Raw genomic sequence first — 18,999 nt, forward strand, 5'->3', positions numbered from 1 at the left:
GCTTTATTCATGCAGTAGTCACTGCTCCTGGATTGCAGAATTTCAATTTCGGACTTTAAGGGATGACTTCTCCCACTGTGTGATGCTGGAGTAATTTGCCACAAGAGGCAGGAGTAGTGAGAGCAAGGCCTCACTAGGCCTCCCCCATCAGACACAGGTAGCCCAACCAGCCTTATGCTATGTGTGCAGTAAGTGTGTGAGCTGCAGGGAGGGCAGACACCATGTGCTGGCCTGCCCTCAGGGCCAGCTAAGTGGGACTAGGCAGAGCAATAAATGGACAGGAGGAATAGATCACCCTCCACCTAGGCCAGAGCCTTTCAAAGCATTTCCACAGGTAAGCAGTGGCCTGAGCTGGGGCAATTTGTTTTTTGGGTTTTTTTTAATTTGTTCAAATTCTGTGATGGGTAGGGCAGGGGGAGCACTTGGTTGGGGAGGGCAGTGATCTTGAGGATTTGACTGGAAGGGGACAAGTACACAGTGAGCAGGGACACAGGATATGCAGGGAAGAGAGGAGGGAGACAGTGGGAAGGGACTGGGTCTGTATACAGCCTGGCCTAGGAAGGGGGTAAGGCCTGGGCCAGGAAGCTACTGCCTCCTCAAGTAGAAGCTTCACCAACTGCCCATGAGACAGACCAATAGTTCATCTAATCCAGAATCCTATCTTCCAATTTCAGATGCTTGAGAGGAAATGAATGGAATAGAGCAATTACTGAGGCCATGTCTATACTGAGAGATAAGTTAAAGTTGACTTTTTAGAACCTGATTTTGCAAATCAAAGGGACATGTCCCCATGTGCACAAGAATTTGATGTAGTTTGAAGTAGCGTGTACCTGGTAGGCTAACTACCATTGACTTTGGGAGCGATACACTAGGAGTAGCTATCCCACAGTGCCTTTGCCCATTTGCATTCTGGGTTAGGCTCCCAGTGCATGCTGGGACCAAATCTGCAAAGCAGGTGGTTCTGGGTATATGTCATCAGCAGCCCATAATACACTTGTTTCCTCCCTCCCCCCGCTTCAAATCAATAGCAAACAGACTTTTCGCGCCTTTTTTCTTGATTATCCATGCAGATGCCATAGCAGCATTGTAGATCCCATTATGCATCAAAACATAATGATGATGATGTTAACCTTAGAAAGCCTAAATCTGGAATATGTCCAGATCATATCCAGGGTCCACCAGAATGAGGAAAACTCTCAAGAGGCCATAAACATACTCTTCTGTGAAGCACCTGAATAAATAGCAAATGCCACTGGCTTGTGGGATTGCATTGTTATGCAGGTATGGGATGATCAGCAGTGGCTGCAAAACGTTCACACGCACACGGCCACTTTCATGGAACTTTGCAAATGGCTTTCTCCCACCCTAAAGTGCAAGACCAAAATGAGACCTGCTCTGAGTGCAGAAGTGAGTGGCAGTTGGCCTGTGGAAACTTGCAATGCCAGACAGCTCCTGGTTAATTGGGAATCAATTTGGAGTGGGGAAATTTACAGTGGGGGCTGTTGTGATCCAAGTACTTGTCTGCTATGGAGGGTAGTGACTCTAGAAAATGTGACATAGTGGAGGGCTTCATCATGCTGGGGTTCCCTAACTGTGGAATGCACATCCTTCATCTTGGCACCCAACCACCTTGCAAAGAAATACATAAACTGCAAGGGGTACTTCTCAATGGTGGATCATAAGGGCTGTTTCATTGACATCAACAAGGATGGTTGGGAAAAGTGCATGACATGCACATCTTTAGCAGTTCCTGCCTCTTTGGCAAGCTGTGAGCTGGAACTTTTCCCCCCAGAATGGAAAATTACAATTGAGGAGATGTTGAAATGCCAAGAGTGATCCAAGGCTACCCAGCCTACTCCTTGCTCCCCTACATCATGAAGCAGTACATGGGCAGCCTCGACAAAGGAAAGCCTTTGCCGACCAATTCTGTAAACCTCGTTGCACAAGGCATAAGAGATCAGTCGGCAAAGGCTTTCCTTGCCGACCGATCCTCGCCTTGACTGACGCTTTGCGCTGACAAAGAGCTGAGTCAGCACAACGCGGCGACCATTTTTATTCTCATGAAGCGAGGGATATTTAAATCCCCGCTTCATTGACTATGTCAGTATGTCTAATGTACATGCCTGAGTCGGCAGAGGCATGTAGTCTAGACATACCCTCTGTCCTCAGCAAATGCAACATTCTCATTATGATGTCAGCCTGTTTTGTGCTCCATAATATTTGTGAGATCAAGGGGAAAATGTATCTTTCAGGGTGGAATGCCAAGGTACAGTGCCTAGCCAGGGTTTTAAGCAGGCACACATTAGAGCAATTAGGGCAGCACAGCAGGGGCAATATAAATCAGAGAGGCTTTGAAAGAAAGTTTTATGATTGTCTAATTTTGAGAGTCATGCATGTTGTTCTCAACTAGGTCCCCTACATTCATTGTGCTTGCCTGTAACCCCCATCCCGTCAACACAAGCAATAGACTGTTGTTAAGCAATCATGTGTTTTTATTGAGGGTACACAGTAGGCACAGAAAAGGAGTCCAGGGTGGGAGCTTTGGGGATGGGATTAAAATTGTGAGAAGGATAGCTTTTGCTTCGTGATGCATCCCTAGGGTTTAAGTGTGAAGCTGCCCTGGACTCCCTTACACATTCTAGGGAGAGGAGGCTTTGGAACTCAGTGAGGAGGGAACGTTGGCACGCAAGAGCTGGAAGGGGTGCCTCTGCATGTACGCATCCTGGAAAACCGCCATGTGGCCCATGGACAACAATCCCTCCTGGTGCCTCACTTCCCATTTGCTACCCGCTCCCCTTTCCTACACTCTGCGAGCATCTCCTCTAGCAGTGTATTCTTCACTTGCTTACGCACTGCTTGTGGCCAAGGGAGTGCACAGCAGGCAAACTGCTGTTCCCACTGTAAGGAAAAGTGAAGGGCAGACTTTACGGGAGACACATTGTAGAGTGTAAAGCCTAATCTGGTAGAATAAAAGGAAGGTCTAGGAACAAAGGGAAAAAGAATAAATATCACAGGGATGGGTTATATACAAGGCCACAGTTATGCTTTTAGGTGACCACTCTGCAGGAGGTACACCTTAGACTTCTTAGTTTGGCAGCAAGCGTGGCAGGTGGGCAGGAGAGAGGGGGCAGGAGGTCTGGGCATGATGGCAGGGCAGGGGCAGGGGCTCATGTGGTGTCCATGTGTCCGCCCCCCCCCCCCCCCGTTGCTGGGAGAATGCTACTTTCCCATCCTGCAGGAGTGGGTGGGCAGGGTAGTGGAGACAAGCATTTCGGGCATAGTGGTAGGGGCTCAATCCATGCTTGATTGGGGATGAGCAAATGGAGGCTTATTGCAGATGCATCAGCTAATAGCCTTCCCTGCTATCTTGCAATGCGAGTTATCAGTTTTCCCCAAACCACACACAGTGATAGGGAACAGATGCTGATTGAATGTGGTCAGAAACCTGGACCTTATGCTGCACTGCTTTATAGTGCAGAGACACCCAATCACTTACTGCTGGCTTGGCATGGAACGTGTAGAGGACAGAACTAGGCAGCCTCCCCAGAAACCTTATGAGAAGGATGAAAGAGTTCCTCTATGAGAGCTATATGAAGATGTGCAGAGAGGATTCCCACTCCATCGCCAGTCACATTAACAAGCTGTTCCAGGGACCCCTTGATGTGCAGGCACAATGGCCCCCACAGATCACACCTAATTGCATTGATTTACTTTTAGCAAGATAAAAAAAATGTGAAGTCACATAAGTGCCCTCTCCAGGGTCAGTGCTCAACTGTGAGATGTCCTGGGAGGAGTCTTCAAGGCTATAGAAAGTTCTTGGTTTTTGGTGACCCAGGTGCCCTGCTCGCTTGCTGACCATTCTCCTCCTCCACAATGCTGTACTCCAGGCTGTTGCTCGAGTCTGCCTGAGTGTCTTGGGAAGAATCCACAGACTGGCTAGGGAAGCTGGTCAGGTTCCCCACAGGGATCCCATGAAGCTTCTCGTAGAAGCAGTATATTTGTGGCAATGCTCCAGACTGTCCAGTTACATTTCCTCTGTCTTTTGGGTACAACTGCCTCTGCTCTTTTATTTTCACTCAGCTTTGCTGAGCATCCTTGGCTCCTCTCTCCTCTGTGCCCTTTGCAATCTTGGCATCTGCATTTCTTCTGCTGCTTCTTAGTTCTGCGAGAACAGAGTCCTCTCCCCACACAGCAATGAGGTCCAGAATCTCCTGCATGCTGGTGCTCATCTGCAACCCTAGGAACTCATGGAGCTCATGGAACATGAACTCATTGAACTCATAGTCAGCTGTACTGCTCAGTTGTGTTGCCTGCTCTGAGTTCTGCTCACCACACTGAGCACACAGTAAATGAAATTCAAATTTTCCTGGGGCTTTTCTTGTTCACCTGGAGAGCAGTAGAGTTCAAATTCATCATCACAGCAGTCATTGCTGAGTACTGTGGGACACCTCCTGGAGGCCAAGAACGTTGACTTTCACAGTGCTGTATCAGCACTACTGGAAAGTCGGCCATGCAAGATCAACTTAGTGGTTACTCCTTGTCAAAGCAGAAGTACAGAAATCAACTTTAACAGCTCTTAAAGTCGATGGACTGGACTTGGTAGTATGGACTTATTGTTTAAAAAAATCAGTCTAATGCAGCTTAGTTCAACCTAAACTCTCACTTTAGACCTGGTCTGAGTGATCCATCCCCTGCTGTCCACTCCCAGCTTTTGGCAGGTACAAGTTTAGTATGCTGAGAAGAGGAGGTTACTCACCTTTAGCAGTAACTGACATTCGTCAAGATGAGTGCATAAAATGTGCATAAAATGTAATGTTCACCCATCTACACGTCATTCTTGCCCTTTAACATGTGCAAGGAATAGCTAAGGGCTTGACAATAAGCCAGTTTGTCTTCAGTAAGAAGGAAGCCTCCACTCTAGATAAAGAAGAGGATCAGCATTTTTTTTGCTAGGTTAAGAATTTAGCTACTGACCTGTTCCTTGGAAATGAGTGATGTGGATGTTCTTATCGAATGGGGACATGGCTCTTTTGCTCCTTTGCTGTGTCATGTTACCAGGCTGCAGCCCTGAAAGGACAATATTACCTCGCGATGCAACTTCGTAATGCAGAGTGAAATTACATGGACACGTAGACTTCACTGCAATCTGGGCCTCCTCTCCCACCTGGGCAAAGAGACACAGCAGACAGGGGTCAGGTTTACCCTTCTACCTGTAAAATACAAAACTGCATTTGGGGATGAGCAGGCAGAAGACATGGACCACATCCCAAAGTGCTCACATGCTGACGAGACTATTAGAGTCACACTGAACAGTTTGGTGTATTCCCCCTAATGGCAAAGGAAGACCTATGTGCAACACTGTTTCCGGAGAGTATAACAGGAGGATGAGATGGAGAAGCTATATGGCTTAGTGGAAGGAATAAAGGAATCTCCGGAGTCCTGAGAGGTAAGCCCTTTAGTACAGAGCATCTGTCAGAACAGGTTGAATTTTAGACATCATTTTATGTGGTTCGGGAGCTCAGCTCAAAAGACATATAGGGTATGTCTACACTACCCCGCTAGTTCGAACTAGCGGGGTAGTGTAGACATACCCATAGTGACAAATGATCACAATTTGTTCACTGAACGATTCCCCGCAACATCTCTCCAGAGATGGCTCCATTACCTGTCGTATTGGACTACTTATTGCACCTTAAACAGTCGCAACTCTCTATCAGCTCCATTAAAGTACACTTGATAGTTTTATAAAATTCCATACAAAAATTGATGATACTACAATATTTTCACATCCAATTATGAAACAGTTCATGAAAGGCCTACAAGCGTTATACACTGATGTAACCCCTCCACATCAACCCTGGGATTTACATTTAGTGCGAAACACCCTTACAGAACCCCCATTTGAACCATTGGCTACATGATCACTCCTCCGCTTGTCACAAACAACTGCATTCCTAGTGTGGGTAGGAGAGATGGCTGCCCTAATGGCAGATCCACCATATACTTCCTTCTTCAAAGATAAGGTGTCTCTAATGCACCCATCCCAAGTTCCTCCCCAAGGTGCGCTCATCTTTTCACATCAATCAGACTATTCTCCTACCTGTACTCTTTCCCAAGCCTCATGCCAGTACCTTTGAGGAACCTCTGTGTACATACCCTCGATGTACACAGGGCACTTTCCTTTTACCTCCATAGAACAACCTTTAAGAGCTTCACCCAGACTGTTTATTTCTATAGCAGAACACAACAAAGGACAGCAGATATCCTCTCAAAAGCTATCACACTGGATTTCCAACTGCATCAGAATTCATTACTGTCATATCCAGTTGTCAGCACCTATGTTAGTACAGGCCCATTCCACCAGGGCAATAGCCGTGTCAGTTGCCTACCTCTGCAAGGTCCCCATCATGGACATATGTGCTCTGGCCACATGGACACATTATGCACTTTTGCAGGGACCTCTCTCCTCCACCATAGTGGCCAAGTTCATATTGTCTAAGGTGTACTTACCAGATCCAAGTCCCTTCCTCCATAGGACGTATTGCTTTGCAGTTATCCCTGTGAGTGAAAGTATCCATCCTTCAGATGAAAGGCAGCAAACCAGTCTCCCTTCTGAAGGGAAGGGAGGATAGACGCTAAAGTGACCATCCAGAATTTTGCTTTCTTTACAAATGAGTTTAGGTTCCTTAGGTCTAGAATGGCACATAGTCCCCTTTTGGACTTGGGGATAAGGAAATGGCAAGAGTAAAATCCCCTTCCTCTGAACTCCTCTGGAACTGGTTTGACTGCCTTCAGCTGCAGAAGCAAGGACACTTCTTGCCTCAACAGACACTCATGAGAGGGGTCCCTGAAGAGGGATGGGGAAGGAGAGTGGGCGGGAGGGAGGGAAAGGAAGGGAATGATGTAACCTCTTCATACTTGGTCTAAAACCCACTGATCAGAAGTAATCAAGGACCAGGCCTGGTAGAAAAGGGAAAGTCAGCAACCAAAAGGAGGCAATGGGGCAAAAACTGTCACACTGTCCTCAGGTGTACCCTCAAAATGAGGACTTAGGCTGCTGGTTGAAAGGTAAGGCAGACCCTCTTTCCGAGCCTGATCTTGAACCCCTGCAACTGCTTCTATTATTGCCATTACAGGCATTGTTTCTTCCCCTCTTTTTGCCCGTCAGGGATGAACCTTTGTCTTGGTCTTGGGGCTGACTTGGAGGTGAGTGGCCTCCTCTGTGGTGCCTGAGTATGAATCCACAAAGACTTTAGGGTAGCCCTAGAATCTTTGAGGCTATGCAGCCTCAAGTCCATCTGGTCCGAGAAGAGGCCAGACCCTTCAAATGGTAGGTCCTGCCGGGTGTTTTGGACCTCAGGAGGGATACTCAATAACTGCAGCAGGCGTTCCTCCTCATCCCTACACCCATGGCCATTGTACAGGCGGCTGAGTCTGCAGCATCCAATGCCGCTTGCAGCATTGTACATGCAGCTTGCAGCACTGTCCTACCCAACTCTGCTATGGCACCATACGCTTGTCTTGAGTCTTGGGGGAGACAATCCTTAAATTTATCCATGGCCCAGCATGTGTTGTAGGCATATCTACTCAGCATCGCCTGCTGACCGGTAATGTGGAGTTGCAGGCCTCCCATAGCATAGGCCTTTTTCTGCAGCAAATCAAGCGTTCTGGGCTCCTGAGACTTGGGCATGGGTCCCAGAGGTCCTTGGCACCACCAATGAACCCAGGAGAGGGTGTGTGAAGAGGTGCCAATGCCCCATTTGAGGGATAAAGTAGCACCTCTCAACCCCCTTTTGCATGGGGGGAATAGAGGTAGGCATCTGCCAGAAGGTTTTGGATATCAGCTCTGAGGTGAACAGGATGAAGTTTAATAAAGACAAATGCAAAGTGCTCCACTTAGGAAGGAACAATCAGTTTCACACTTACAGAATGAGAAGCGACTGTCTAGGAAGGAGCACGGCAGAAAGGGATCTAGGGGTTATAGTGGACCACAAGTTGAATATGAGTCAGCAGTGTGATGCTGTTGCAAAAAAACCAAACATGATTCTGGGCTGCATTAACAGGTGTGTTATGAGCAAGACACGAGAAGTCATTCTTCCACTCTACTCTGCGCTAGTTAGGCCTCAGTTGGAGTACCGTGTCCAGTTCTGGGCACCGCATTCAAGAAGGATGTGGAGAAATTGGAGAGGGTCCAGAGAAGAGCAACAAGAATGATTAAAGGTCTAGAGAACATGACCTATGAAGGAAGGCTGAAAGAATTGGGTTTGTTTAGTTTGGAAAAGAGAAGATTGAGGGGGGACATGATAGCTGTTTTCAGGTATCTAAAAGGGTGTCATAAGGAGGAGGGAGAAAACTTGTTCATCTTGGCCTCTGGGGATAGAACAAGAAGCAACGGGCTTAAACTGCAACAAGGGAGGTTTAGGTTGGACATTAGGAAAAAGTTCCTAACAGTCAGGGTAGTCAAACACCGGAATAAATTGCCCAGGGAGGTTGTGGAATCTCCATCTCTGGAGATATTTAAGAGTAGGTTAGATAAATGTCTATCAGGGATGGTCTAGACAGTATTGGTCCTGCAATGAGGGCAGGGGACTGGACTCAATGACCTCTCGAGGTCCCTTCCAGTCCTAGTATTCTATGATTCTATCTTATCAATTGTTTTAAGTGGGAGCTCCACTCTACCCAGGGTGTTTGCCGTGAGGATGTCGACCGCTGAATTGAACTTCTCCAGGACTTCCTCTGCCTGCACTCCCAAGTTGGCCGCCAGCCTTCTAAGCATGTCCTGGTGGGCCTTGGTGTCCATAGACAGAAGTGGCAGGACATGATCTGTCAAAGCCTTGTCATGCAAGGAGGATGATGACTCCCTGACTCCCAGATGTTCCTCTGCTAGCTGTTCATGGGGTATGGCAGAAGGGGCATCCTGAACTGGCACCCATGTCACCGCCAAAGGCATGGGGCCCTCCCCTTCCACTAAAGGTCTCACCATGTCCTTACTGCAGGACAGGGCTGGCTCTGAAGTGGGGGCTCTTGGGAGAGGGGTGGCGTTGCCACTGGGGCTTCAGTGTCGAGGCCTATGTCTGGAGTAGGAACAGTGCCGAGACCTAGACTTATATGAAGATGTCTTAGAATGCACCAACTCCACTTCTGAGTCCCAAGAATAATCGGATGCTGACCACGGTGGTGCCAGTGATCTATGCGCTTATTGGTGCTGGGCCATGGTTGCAGGTTTCCCTCTGTGAACAGGGCCCAGTGCTGGCAGGGGCTGTGCCATAGTCACAGTGGGAAGTAACTGGTCCTGAGGCACTAACTTATACAGTGCCATGGGGACACCATAAAGCAGTACCAGGGGCGCAGACTGGAAACTCCCTCCTTGTGCCACCAAAGCCCCTGGACCAGTGCTGCTAGGACCAGTGGTGGTAAGTGTTGCAGTGCCGGAGCTCCTGGTGCTTCAGGGTAAGCATGGCTGCCAGCAGCGGTCCCCGCGAGTGTCCTGGTGCTGATTACATGACCGGTGGCGGCTCTGATGGTGCCGGGCTCAAGTGGGGGCTTGGTGCCACTTGGGGCACCTCAGGCTGTGCCGGGGTCAGTGCCTGGGGTTCTGGACCTACTGATGCAGTGCCGAGGCCTCCGCATGCAGGGACGAGATCAGCTCAATGAACTCCCGTGCCATGTCAAATATCAGTTGCCAGACTTCTTCGATTACCACCTCCGGCACTGGACACTCCCTCCATGTAGGACTCCGCTGGTGCCTTGCTGGTCCTGGCACCTCCTGGTGCGTCGTCAAAGCTGAGTGTCCCTCCTTTGTGGCGGCACCTCTCCAGAGATCTCCCTCTGTGATTTCTCTCTCTCCTCGGGGCCAGGGATTGTGAGCGGTACTTTGAGGACTTTGAAGAGGTGGTTAGTGCCATTGAGGTCTCCCGCACCGAGGCTAGTGCGCTTTGCTCTGGTACTGGCAGTTGCAAAGTGGACTCCAAGGCTGTGTCCAGACTCCATGCCTCCGTCGACGGAGGCATGTAGATTAGCCAGCTCGGAAGAGGGAAATGAAGCCGCGATTAAAATAATCGCGGCTTCATTTCAATTTAAATGGCTGCCCCGATCTGCCGATCAGCTGTTTGTCGGCAGATCGGGAAAGTCTGGACGCGATGCCCCGACAAAGAAGCCTTTCTTCATCGACACAGGTAAACCTGGTTTCACGAGGCTTACCTGTGTCGATGAAGAAAGGCTTCTTTGTCGGGGCATCGCGTCCAGACTCTCCCGATCTGCCGACAAACAGCTGATCGGCAGATCGGGGCAGCCATTTAAATTTAAATGAAGCCGCGATTATTTTAATCGCGGCTTCATTTCCCTCTTCCGAGCTGGCTAATCTACATGCCTCCGTCGACGGAGGCATGGAGTCTGGACACAGCCCAAGAGAATGAGCTTGAGCCTAGAGTCTCTTTCTCGTTTTGTCCTTGGCTTGAAACTTGCAAATGTGGCAATTGTCTGTATGATGGCCATGCCCAGACACTTTAGACAAGAGTCATGTGGATTGTCACAGGGCATGGGCTTCAAGCACTTTGCACACGACTTTAACCCCTGTGGCCTGGGCATCCCCTCCCCAGCTGGGGAGAGGCTAAAGGGAGTAAACTCCCTTCTCTTATCTAAACTACTGATACTGTCTAAACTAACAACTAACGACATGAAAGACAAAAGAACAACTATGTACATGCACTAAAGGTTGGGACTAATGATGTAGTCAGTGCTCCAGCTACCGTCATGGGCGGTAAGAAGGAACTGAAGAGGTGGAGGGCCAGAAGGGGTATATATGCGCTGATATAGCGGCACCACTCCAGGAGGTCCCGAGCTGGGCACTGCTAAGGGTAAAAAGCTCTGGAATCTGTGCATGCATCATGCACACACCTAATTGGAATGAACACAAGCAAGCACTGGAAGAAGTTCATTTATGATGTTTACTCTAGGAGTCACATCAAACAGACATGAGTAGTGCTTCCTTTTTCCCAAGCAGACAGGCTTGGTACCTGCAAGAAGTTTCAGAGAAGCTCATTTGTTTCCTGCGCTGTCTCTGCTCTTCAAGTATGTGGACAAGAGCAAGCTGTTTCCAGAGCTACTGCCTTACATGAATTCTTTTGAGGGACAGAGTTCTTTGAGGGTTGGTCCTATCACCAATGCCATGTACCATAGGATAGGTCAGTTTCAGGCAATATCTTTTCAATATCTGGGAGTCACTGACTTGTCACTGACTGATGGTGTCTTCTATGGGTCAGAGGAGCACTTATCAGCAGTACAACCTTCCTGTGTTTGGGATTTGGGAAACAACTAATACATATTATTGTATGGCCACATTTACCCACACACAGCGCCCTCTCCAGCTCCCAGCCTCCCTTTTCACCCATTTAGCAAACAATATTATGTCAGTCAATTAATTTGACATAAAGCTTCTTCTAGGATGAGAGTAAAAAAAATCAGTGGCCCAGGGAAGTGAAAAGCTACCAAATGGTTAAATGCAGTAAAAATGTAGAAGGGTCCAGAGAGAAGAGACTTGTAATATTAAATATTTGAGGCATTTAGAGTTCCCAAGAGCAAAATGATGAAACTGTTCATGAAAAAAATATGTAGCTAATTGGAACACCCAGTAAGAACTGGCAGAGTTGAAGAAATGGTTCCCACATCATCTGGTCACACAATTCTCAGCTTTCCCACAGCAGAATTAGTTTTAATTAGGTTATAAGAACAATGTGTTCAGATTAACAGTGTATAATCCCCTTTCTATACCTCAGAAATCTTGTAAACGATTATTAGCCATTAAACTGCCATGAAATCATAAAACCCCCTTATTTGGGTACACTGTCTCAAGTTCAATCTACAAGGCCTGCTGTTAATATAGTAGCAGATCTGATATATGGACTACCAGATCCCAAAGTGCTTTACAAAGATATAAAAACCCATCACTGACATAAAACTTCTTCTAGGGTGGAGAGCAGCACTTAAACAGTGATCAGCACAACAGATATTCTGGCTATGGACAAATCTAGGATGCATGTCATGAAAACTTTTAGATATAGAAGAGAAACTCTGTTTTTATGGTCTCCTCCAAAAAAGTCACTGTCCTGTCCAAGGCCCGGTCTACACTAGCACTTGAAATAAAATTTAGCCACCTATGGTTGATTTATTAAATTATGCATTCACATTACCATGCCTGTTGCATTGCCCTTAGAGGCCACTGAAGTCAATTTTTGTACATCTACTTTCCACCAGGAATAATGTTATTCCCAACCTTGCATGGTCACAGTTATGCTAGTGTAGATGCAGCTTGCTGGAAATTTAGCACTATTGGCCTCTAGGAGGCCTCTTGCAGCTGTCTGTTTTGACCACTCTGGCCAGCACTTCCACCTCTCTTGTTCTCCTGGTGAGCTCAAAAAGCCCTGGAAACAGCAGAATAGCCTGTCCCATGTGGCCAGCATTGCGAGCCCATTGCGAGTGAGCAGCAGTGTGGCACACATGGACATAAGTTCTAACATTCCATCGAACTCTGCAACAACTGGAAGTACTTCTGCGCCCTTGGGCTCCAGTTCCCAGGGGCGCAGAATAGTACCAGCCTGGAGTGTCCAACCTCACAAAGCTCAGAACCAGCAAGAGAGACACCAAGATTTATGGCAGGATCGCAAGCTGCCTCAGGCAAAAGGATATTCCAGGGACGCCCAGCAGTACAGGGTGAAAATAAAGGAATTGTGCCAGTCATACCATAAGGCAAAGGAGGAGAGCAGATGCTCTGGGTCAGCACCTCAAATGTGCTGCTTCAATGAGCAGCTGGATGCCATTCTGGGAGGGGGCCCAGCCAGCTCTCCCAAGTGGTTGTTGAGTTTGGCCGACATGCCTGGCATTAGCCTGCAGGACAGGGGGGTGGCAGAGAGGCAGGAGGAGGAGTTGATTAGCCAGCCACTGATGCCTGAGAGCCAGGAGCTCACCATGATGCTAGAGCTGGTCCACCCCTCCCAGGATGTCTCCCAATCCATCACCTATCCTGGGGAGGGCATGTTCGGTGAGTTCACAAACTTCTTCTGACTACAAGTAGATTAAGGCAATGGGGTGTGAGGTGCAGCACGCTCTTTGTCTACACAGCACAGGGGTGCAAAACAGCTTGTTAATGCGTCCGCAGATGGAGTGGGAGTCTTGTCTGCACAGCTCCAGGAAGCTCTCACATAGAAACTCTTTGATCCTTCTCAAGATTTTGGGAGAGGCCAGCCTTATGCTGTGCTTCACAGAAGGACACCTTCCCATGCCAAGTTACTAGTAAGTGGTCTGGCATCACTGAACCACAAAGCAGTGCAGGATAAGGCTCAAGTTTATGGCCACAGTCAGTCATACGCTCCTGATCACTCGCTGTGATTTGGAGAAGACTGATATCTCACATGGCAACCTGGAGGGAGGAGGAGGGGAACCTATTAAGCACTCTCTCTGGGAAGCCACATGTGCCATACACACCCCTGGCCCCACTGTGCGCAAGAAAAAAAGCAGTGTCCCCAGGAGGCCATGTGTGCCACACACCACGGGAATCTGATCTGCTCCATCCTCTCCCTTCTGCCCACAGGCTTCTGCTTTGGATGGGAATGTAGCAGTGTTCCCAGAAGGCCCCATGTGCTAGACATGGCAGGAAGCACCATCTGCACCACCCTCCCTCCTGCCTCCAGACTCCTCGCCTGGCAGGCTCCTTACCATGCCTGCCTGACTCTGGACTGTTTGTGTCCCAATGCTCTCCTGAGACATCTGGGCACCTGCTGTAAAGTGCCCTCTCTAAAGCAAACATTTGACTTTGCATAGAACACGTCTCCATTGTCTGTCGAGTGACCTTTGGTATTCCCTAAGGGCATAGGCGTGCGCAGCACATTTCATTAGGGTGTGCACCCAAAGAATGTTTTTAAAATGCACTTTGACCCCCCCATTAGCCACACTCCTGACCCCTGTTAACCACGCCTCTGACCCCCATTAGCCACGCCCCTGGAGGTAACCCTCCCAGGGCAAGATGGGCACATGACCAAAAGTAAAAAGTGTTATGTGACCCCAGATTCCCACCATCCTCCTACCAATAGGGATTAGTTTGGCCCCCACCAACCCCGCCCCCATGCAACTATCCTGCAATTTCATTAATCCAATGTGTGTGACATTAATGCAGGGGTGGAGAGGCTCAGGGGGGGATAGAACTGTTCCCTCTAAGAGTTTCCTCCCATGAGTGGAATGAATTTTGTGTTGTGCACCAGTACTGAGTTCATGTGGCTTGTTTGGATGTGTCATTGTGGCACCCAAGTTACTAATAAATATCTACCTTTCCCCTCTGCTGCCATGTCTCCTCCCCTTGCTCCATCAACTCCCCTGGTGCCTGCTGCCCCCCAACCCCTCACCCTCCTCTGCTGTCCTGACTCCTGCCCTTCTCACTGCCCTCAGCCCTCCTGCGACCTGCCCCCCTTCAGCAGCCCTTCTCTCCCCCCTGTGCCCACTCCTCCAGTAGCCCCACTCTGATCATGTGAACTACCCCTCCTCATCCCTTCGTTTAACACCTCCCTCGCCTCTCTCCTCGGGTGCTGGTCCCTCCCCTTCTGCTTCACCCCCAGAATCCCCTGGCACCTGCACCTTCCCTTACTCCTGCACCCTCCTGGTGCCTCCCCCTTCCCTCACTGCTCCTGCCCCCTTTGCCCTTTTTTCCCTGATGCCCATCCCCTCACTACCCTCTGCCCCCGTTCCGCTCATTCCCCTGTGCCCTCACACATTACTTGCTCCAACCCCACCTTCCTCATGCCTTCAAATACTTTGAAGACCCCAAGATGCAGAGAATCCTCTACAGATCACAGCTAGAGGATTCTCTGCATCTTGGGGTCTTCAAAGTATTTGAAGGCTTCAATATCAGAGATATAGGTGAGAGGATTATTCTGGGTGGGGTGGGTGAGATTCTGTGGCCTGCACTGTGCAGGGGGTCAGACTAGATGATCATAATGGTCCCTTCTGACCTTAACGTCTATGAGTCTGAGTCTATGCGTCTATGCCTACCCAGTCTGTCAAGACTTCTCCCACTCCAATCCCCAATTCCATTCCCCTCTCCTCTCCTTGCATCACCCTGTCTCCCCTCCCACTGACACCTCCCCTCCTGCCCTTTCCCTCATTGTCTGCAGTGCACTTGGCCCCCTGCCATTTGTCTCTTGGTGCCTTCCCCTTTCTTCCCCTTCCCCTCCCCACAAGCCCCCCAAACTCCCTTCCTCTACCTCTCCCCCCAAGCCCCTTCCCCAGCCCCTCCGCCGCTACACAACCCCCCCAAGCCTCTTCCCCAGCCCCTCCGCCGCTACACAACCCCCCCAAGCCTCTTCCCCAGCCCCTCCGCCGCTACACAACCCCCCCAAGCCCCTTCCCCAGCCCCTCCGCCGCTACACAACCCCCCCAAGCTCCTTCCCCAGCCCCTCCGCCGCTACACAACCCCCCCAAGCCCCTTCCCCAGCCCCTCCGCCGCTACACAACCCCCCAAGCCCCTTCCCCAGCCCCTCCGCCGCTACACAACCCCCCCAAGCCCCTTCCCCAGCCCCTCCGCCGCTACGCAACCCCCCCAAGCCCCTTCCCCAGCCCCTCCGCCGCTACGCAACCCCCCCAAGCCCCTTCCCCAGCCCCTCCGCCGCTACGCAACCCCCCCAAGCCCCTTCCCCAGCCCCTCCGCCGCTACGCAACCCCCCCAAGCCCCTTCCCCAGCCCCTCCGCCGCTACGCAACCCCCCCAAGCCCCTTCCCCAGCCCCTCCGCCGCTACACAACCCCCCCAAGCCCCTTCCCCAGCCCCTCCGCCGCTACACAACCCCCCAAGCCTCTTCCCCAGCCCCTCCGCTGCTACGCAACCCCCCCAAGCCCCTTCCCCAGCCCCTCCGCCGCTACACAACCCCCCCAAACCCCCTTCCCCAGCCCCTCCGCCGCTACACAACCCCCCCAAGCCTCTTCCCCAGCCCCTCCGCCGCTACACAACCCCCCCAAGCCTCTTCCCCAGCCCCTCCGCCACTGCAGAAGCCCCTTCCCTACATTCCGCGTTGCAGGGTCGGAGTCTGTGCTCAGGCCCCGCAGTCCGAACCCGGAGGCAGCCACGTGGCCTGCCTCTGAGCACTCTGAAAATCCCGGGCATGATGTGATGTCACATCACTCCCGGGCCCCGCCCACCTGCAATGCCGTGCATAGGGAGCAGCAGCTGCCCAGAGCCGTGCACGGGACTGGACGGGTTGGGGCCGGGGCCGCACAGGGCAGCTGGGGCCGCGGACGCACGGGGGGACCAGCAAGGAGGTCCGGGGATCGCTCCGGGCAGAGCCGGGGGAGAGACCCAGCTCCACATAGTGGTGGAGCAGGGCACTGGCTCTGAATTGTAATGCCAGCCAGCACTTCTGGGTTCAGGGGTGCGGGGCCCCCTTAGGCATGGGGCCCGATTTGGCCGAATCGGCCTAAGGCTGGCCCTGTGTGTGGATAACCAGGGCACTAAAAGGCACAGGCACATTGCCTCCTTTTTATCTTGCACAAGGTGGGGAGGAACTAGAGGAATGCTTTATGGGATGCAGCCAACATGAGCCCCTCTAACCATCCGTTGCAGAGTTTTGGACCCAGTGGGCACTGGAAGCATAGCTCAGACTGCAAAGCTACCCACAGTACCTCAAGTCTCTGAGTCAACAGCAGGTTCCTTAATGGGCACATACTCCTTTGGACAACATTCGATTCTTTCCCACAGTGAGGAAACAGACTTTTGACTTCTCAAAATTGTGTGACCAGAAATCGACCTTATCTCATAGTGTTGATGTGCCCTAACAGAAAACTGCAAGATGCTCAATTTATTTGCCTTTGGAATAAAAGCTGAAGCGATATTGCTAGGATTCGGACTCTTAATTCCAAGGAGATTAGACACTTCCAATCTGGGAAGAAGATGATTAATTCATCCCATTCTGGCTCTAATTCAAATCGATTGGTGTTATTGATTAAAACAAAAATCTTAATATCATTGTCGTTTCTACCATCCACTTCATACAGACTTTAGGCTGTGGAGAGCTTGTTTGTGATCTGAGTTCTACAGTCCAGTGGATCTTCATCCACCCCTATACTTTAGGAAACATTCTCAGGGGAAGGTAAAGCAGGCAGCACCATGCAGTAAAGTAGCTCGTAGCTAAAGACAGATCAGTGTCTAAAGAGATGCCTCTTAAGAGCTGCCATGGATACAATAATAGCCTACAGCTCCCAAAGATATCTGGAAATACTTCATTAGGACAAACAGATATGAATGATCCAAGAAATCATCATAATTTAACATGAAACTGTCCTACCTGGAAAGGCTTATCTGGTGCTTGGAGCTGGATATGGCACTTGCTAGGTGAGTACCAACTGCTGATAGATAAGTAATTTGGCAGATATTGGTCCCCGGCAGGTCTCCCATCAATTGCAGTCACTTTGGTCTTAACAAAAATGCATCTGAATGTTATTCACACATAGAAAGCTGAGAACCTGTCCCTCTCTATCACGCAGTCCTTACCACCATTCCCACTCCAAACACTGCCCTTCTCACTGTCTCCTTTGTGATCTTTAAAGTACTATTATAAGACACTCACTTTCTATTGAGATGTTTGATGCATACACTTAATTTTATATACTTAGAGCAGACAGCTCTATCTTATTTATTAATTATTGTTATTATTATTATCAGTTCTATCAGAAGCATGGGGTTGGATAAATATTTACTACAATTCAAAGGTGAAAGTTTAAGTCTGAGCTAAATAGCTTCCCAGTGTCACTAGAGAGACAAGGTAGATGAGGAAATATCTTCTATTGTTGATGAAAGAACAGCTTTCAAACTCACACAGAGCTCATCTTCAGGTCACTGACTGATTTCCCATTTTCAGCACCAATTCACAGTGTGCATGTGACAAGATTAGCTTTTTTAAAGCCCATTAATTCTATAAAGAGTTTTTACCTACCTCCAGCCAGACATACTGGGCAGCTGTAGGAATAGAGGGGATTTCAAACTCCACCAAGCCACTTCTGGATACCAGTTCACTTGTATAAACATTATCCTTTGGCGTTAACTCAGCTTTGATTCGAATTGTGACCCCATCAGCCGGGCTACTGTCAGGGTAAGTGACTTCTACCTGAACAGGCATTTAATTAATAAAACAAGGCATTTAACTTTATTAATAAATCCATACCATTATAAAACTCAACAGCAGATAAGAGTAACATCTCAGCACATGGTGTATAACACATTCAAAATAATTGCCCATATAGGCTATCAACCCCCCTGGTTGTCCCCATATCCCCTACCTTACCTTCCCTTTGTAAGGTAGGCCAGGTTTGAACTGCTTCCTAGTATCCTTGCTGTACTTGATGTCAATTAGCTGTTTCTGAACAGGTGTTGAGTCATCAAAGGTGACCTGCTTGCTCCCATCAGAACTGGTTACAGTGGCCCAAATATTGACCACACCTCGAAAATGCTCTGGGACATCAGCTGGCATCATATCTCTCACACACACATCAAAAACAGCAGAGCCATCGATCTACCAACCAGGCCAGAGAAGAAAAACATTACTCAGGATGTGCAGATAAAAATGTGTTTCTGGTTAAACACAGAATATGGGGCCTGCTTTCTTGGGGGAGCAGTGGGATGAGGTATTCTCTTAGCTTTATTTTAAAGAGTCTTGAGAACAGGAGCACATTCCCTAATAAAAACCACAACTAGCAACAGAGGTTATGTCTACACTACCACCTTAGTTCGAACTAGGGTGGTTAATGTAGGAAACCGAAGATGCAAATGAAGCCTGGGATTTGAATTTCCTGGGCTTCATTTGCATCTTGCCGGGCGCTGCCATTTTTAAATGTCCGCTAGTTCGGACTCCGTGCCTGCGGCTACACGCAGCACGAACTAGGTAGTTCGGATTAGGCTTCCTATTCCGAACTACCGGTACACCTCATTCCACGAAGAGTAACGGTAGTGCGGAATAGGAAGCCTAATC

At 49.4% G+C, this 18,999-nt stretch overlaps 1 protein-coding gene across 3 annotated transcripts in view; it reads right to left on the reverse strand.

The window, feature by feature from the left end:
* Positions 1 to 18,999, reverse strand: part of CPAMD8 (C3 and PZP like alpha-2-macroglobulin domain containing 8) — a 169,754-nt gene that overhangs the window by 97,833 nt on the left and 52,922 nt on the right. For all 3 annotated transcript variants that reach the window (XR_012896754.2, XM_075903346.2, XM_075903344.2), the window contains exons 11-14: positions 18,316 to 18,543; positions 17,968 to 18,138; positions 17,320 to 17,448; positions 4,975 to 5,164 (exon numbers count right to left, since the gene is read on the reverse strand). Coding sequence is in view for 2 of the 3 variants with exons in the window: in XM_075903346.2 (XP_075759461.2) it covers positions 4,975 to 5,164; positions 17,320 to 17,448; positions 17,968 to 18,138; positions 18,316 to 18,543 (718 nt within the window). In the remaining variant the exon portion in view is untranslated. The remainder of the gene's footprint in view (positions 1 to 4,974; positions 5,165 to 17,319; positions 17,449 to 17,967; positions 18,139 to 18,315; positions 18,544 to 18,999) is intronic.

The sequence above is a fragment of the Pelodiscus sinensis genome, chromosome 32 (genome assembly GCF_052426305.1).
Source record: "Pelodiscus sinensis isolate ZL-2025 chromosome 32, ASM5242630v1, whole genome shotgun sequence".
Classification (NCBI taxonomy): Eukaryota; Metazoa; Chordata; order Testudines; family Trionychidae; genus Pelodiscus; species Pelodiscus sinensis.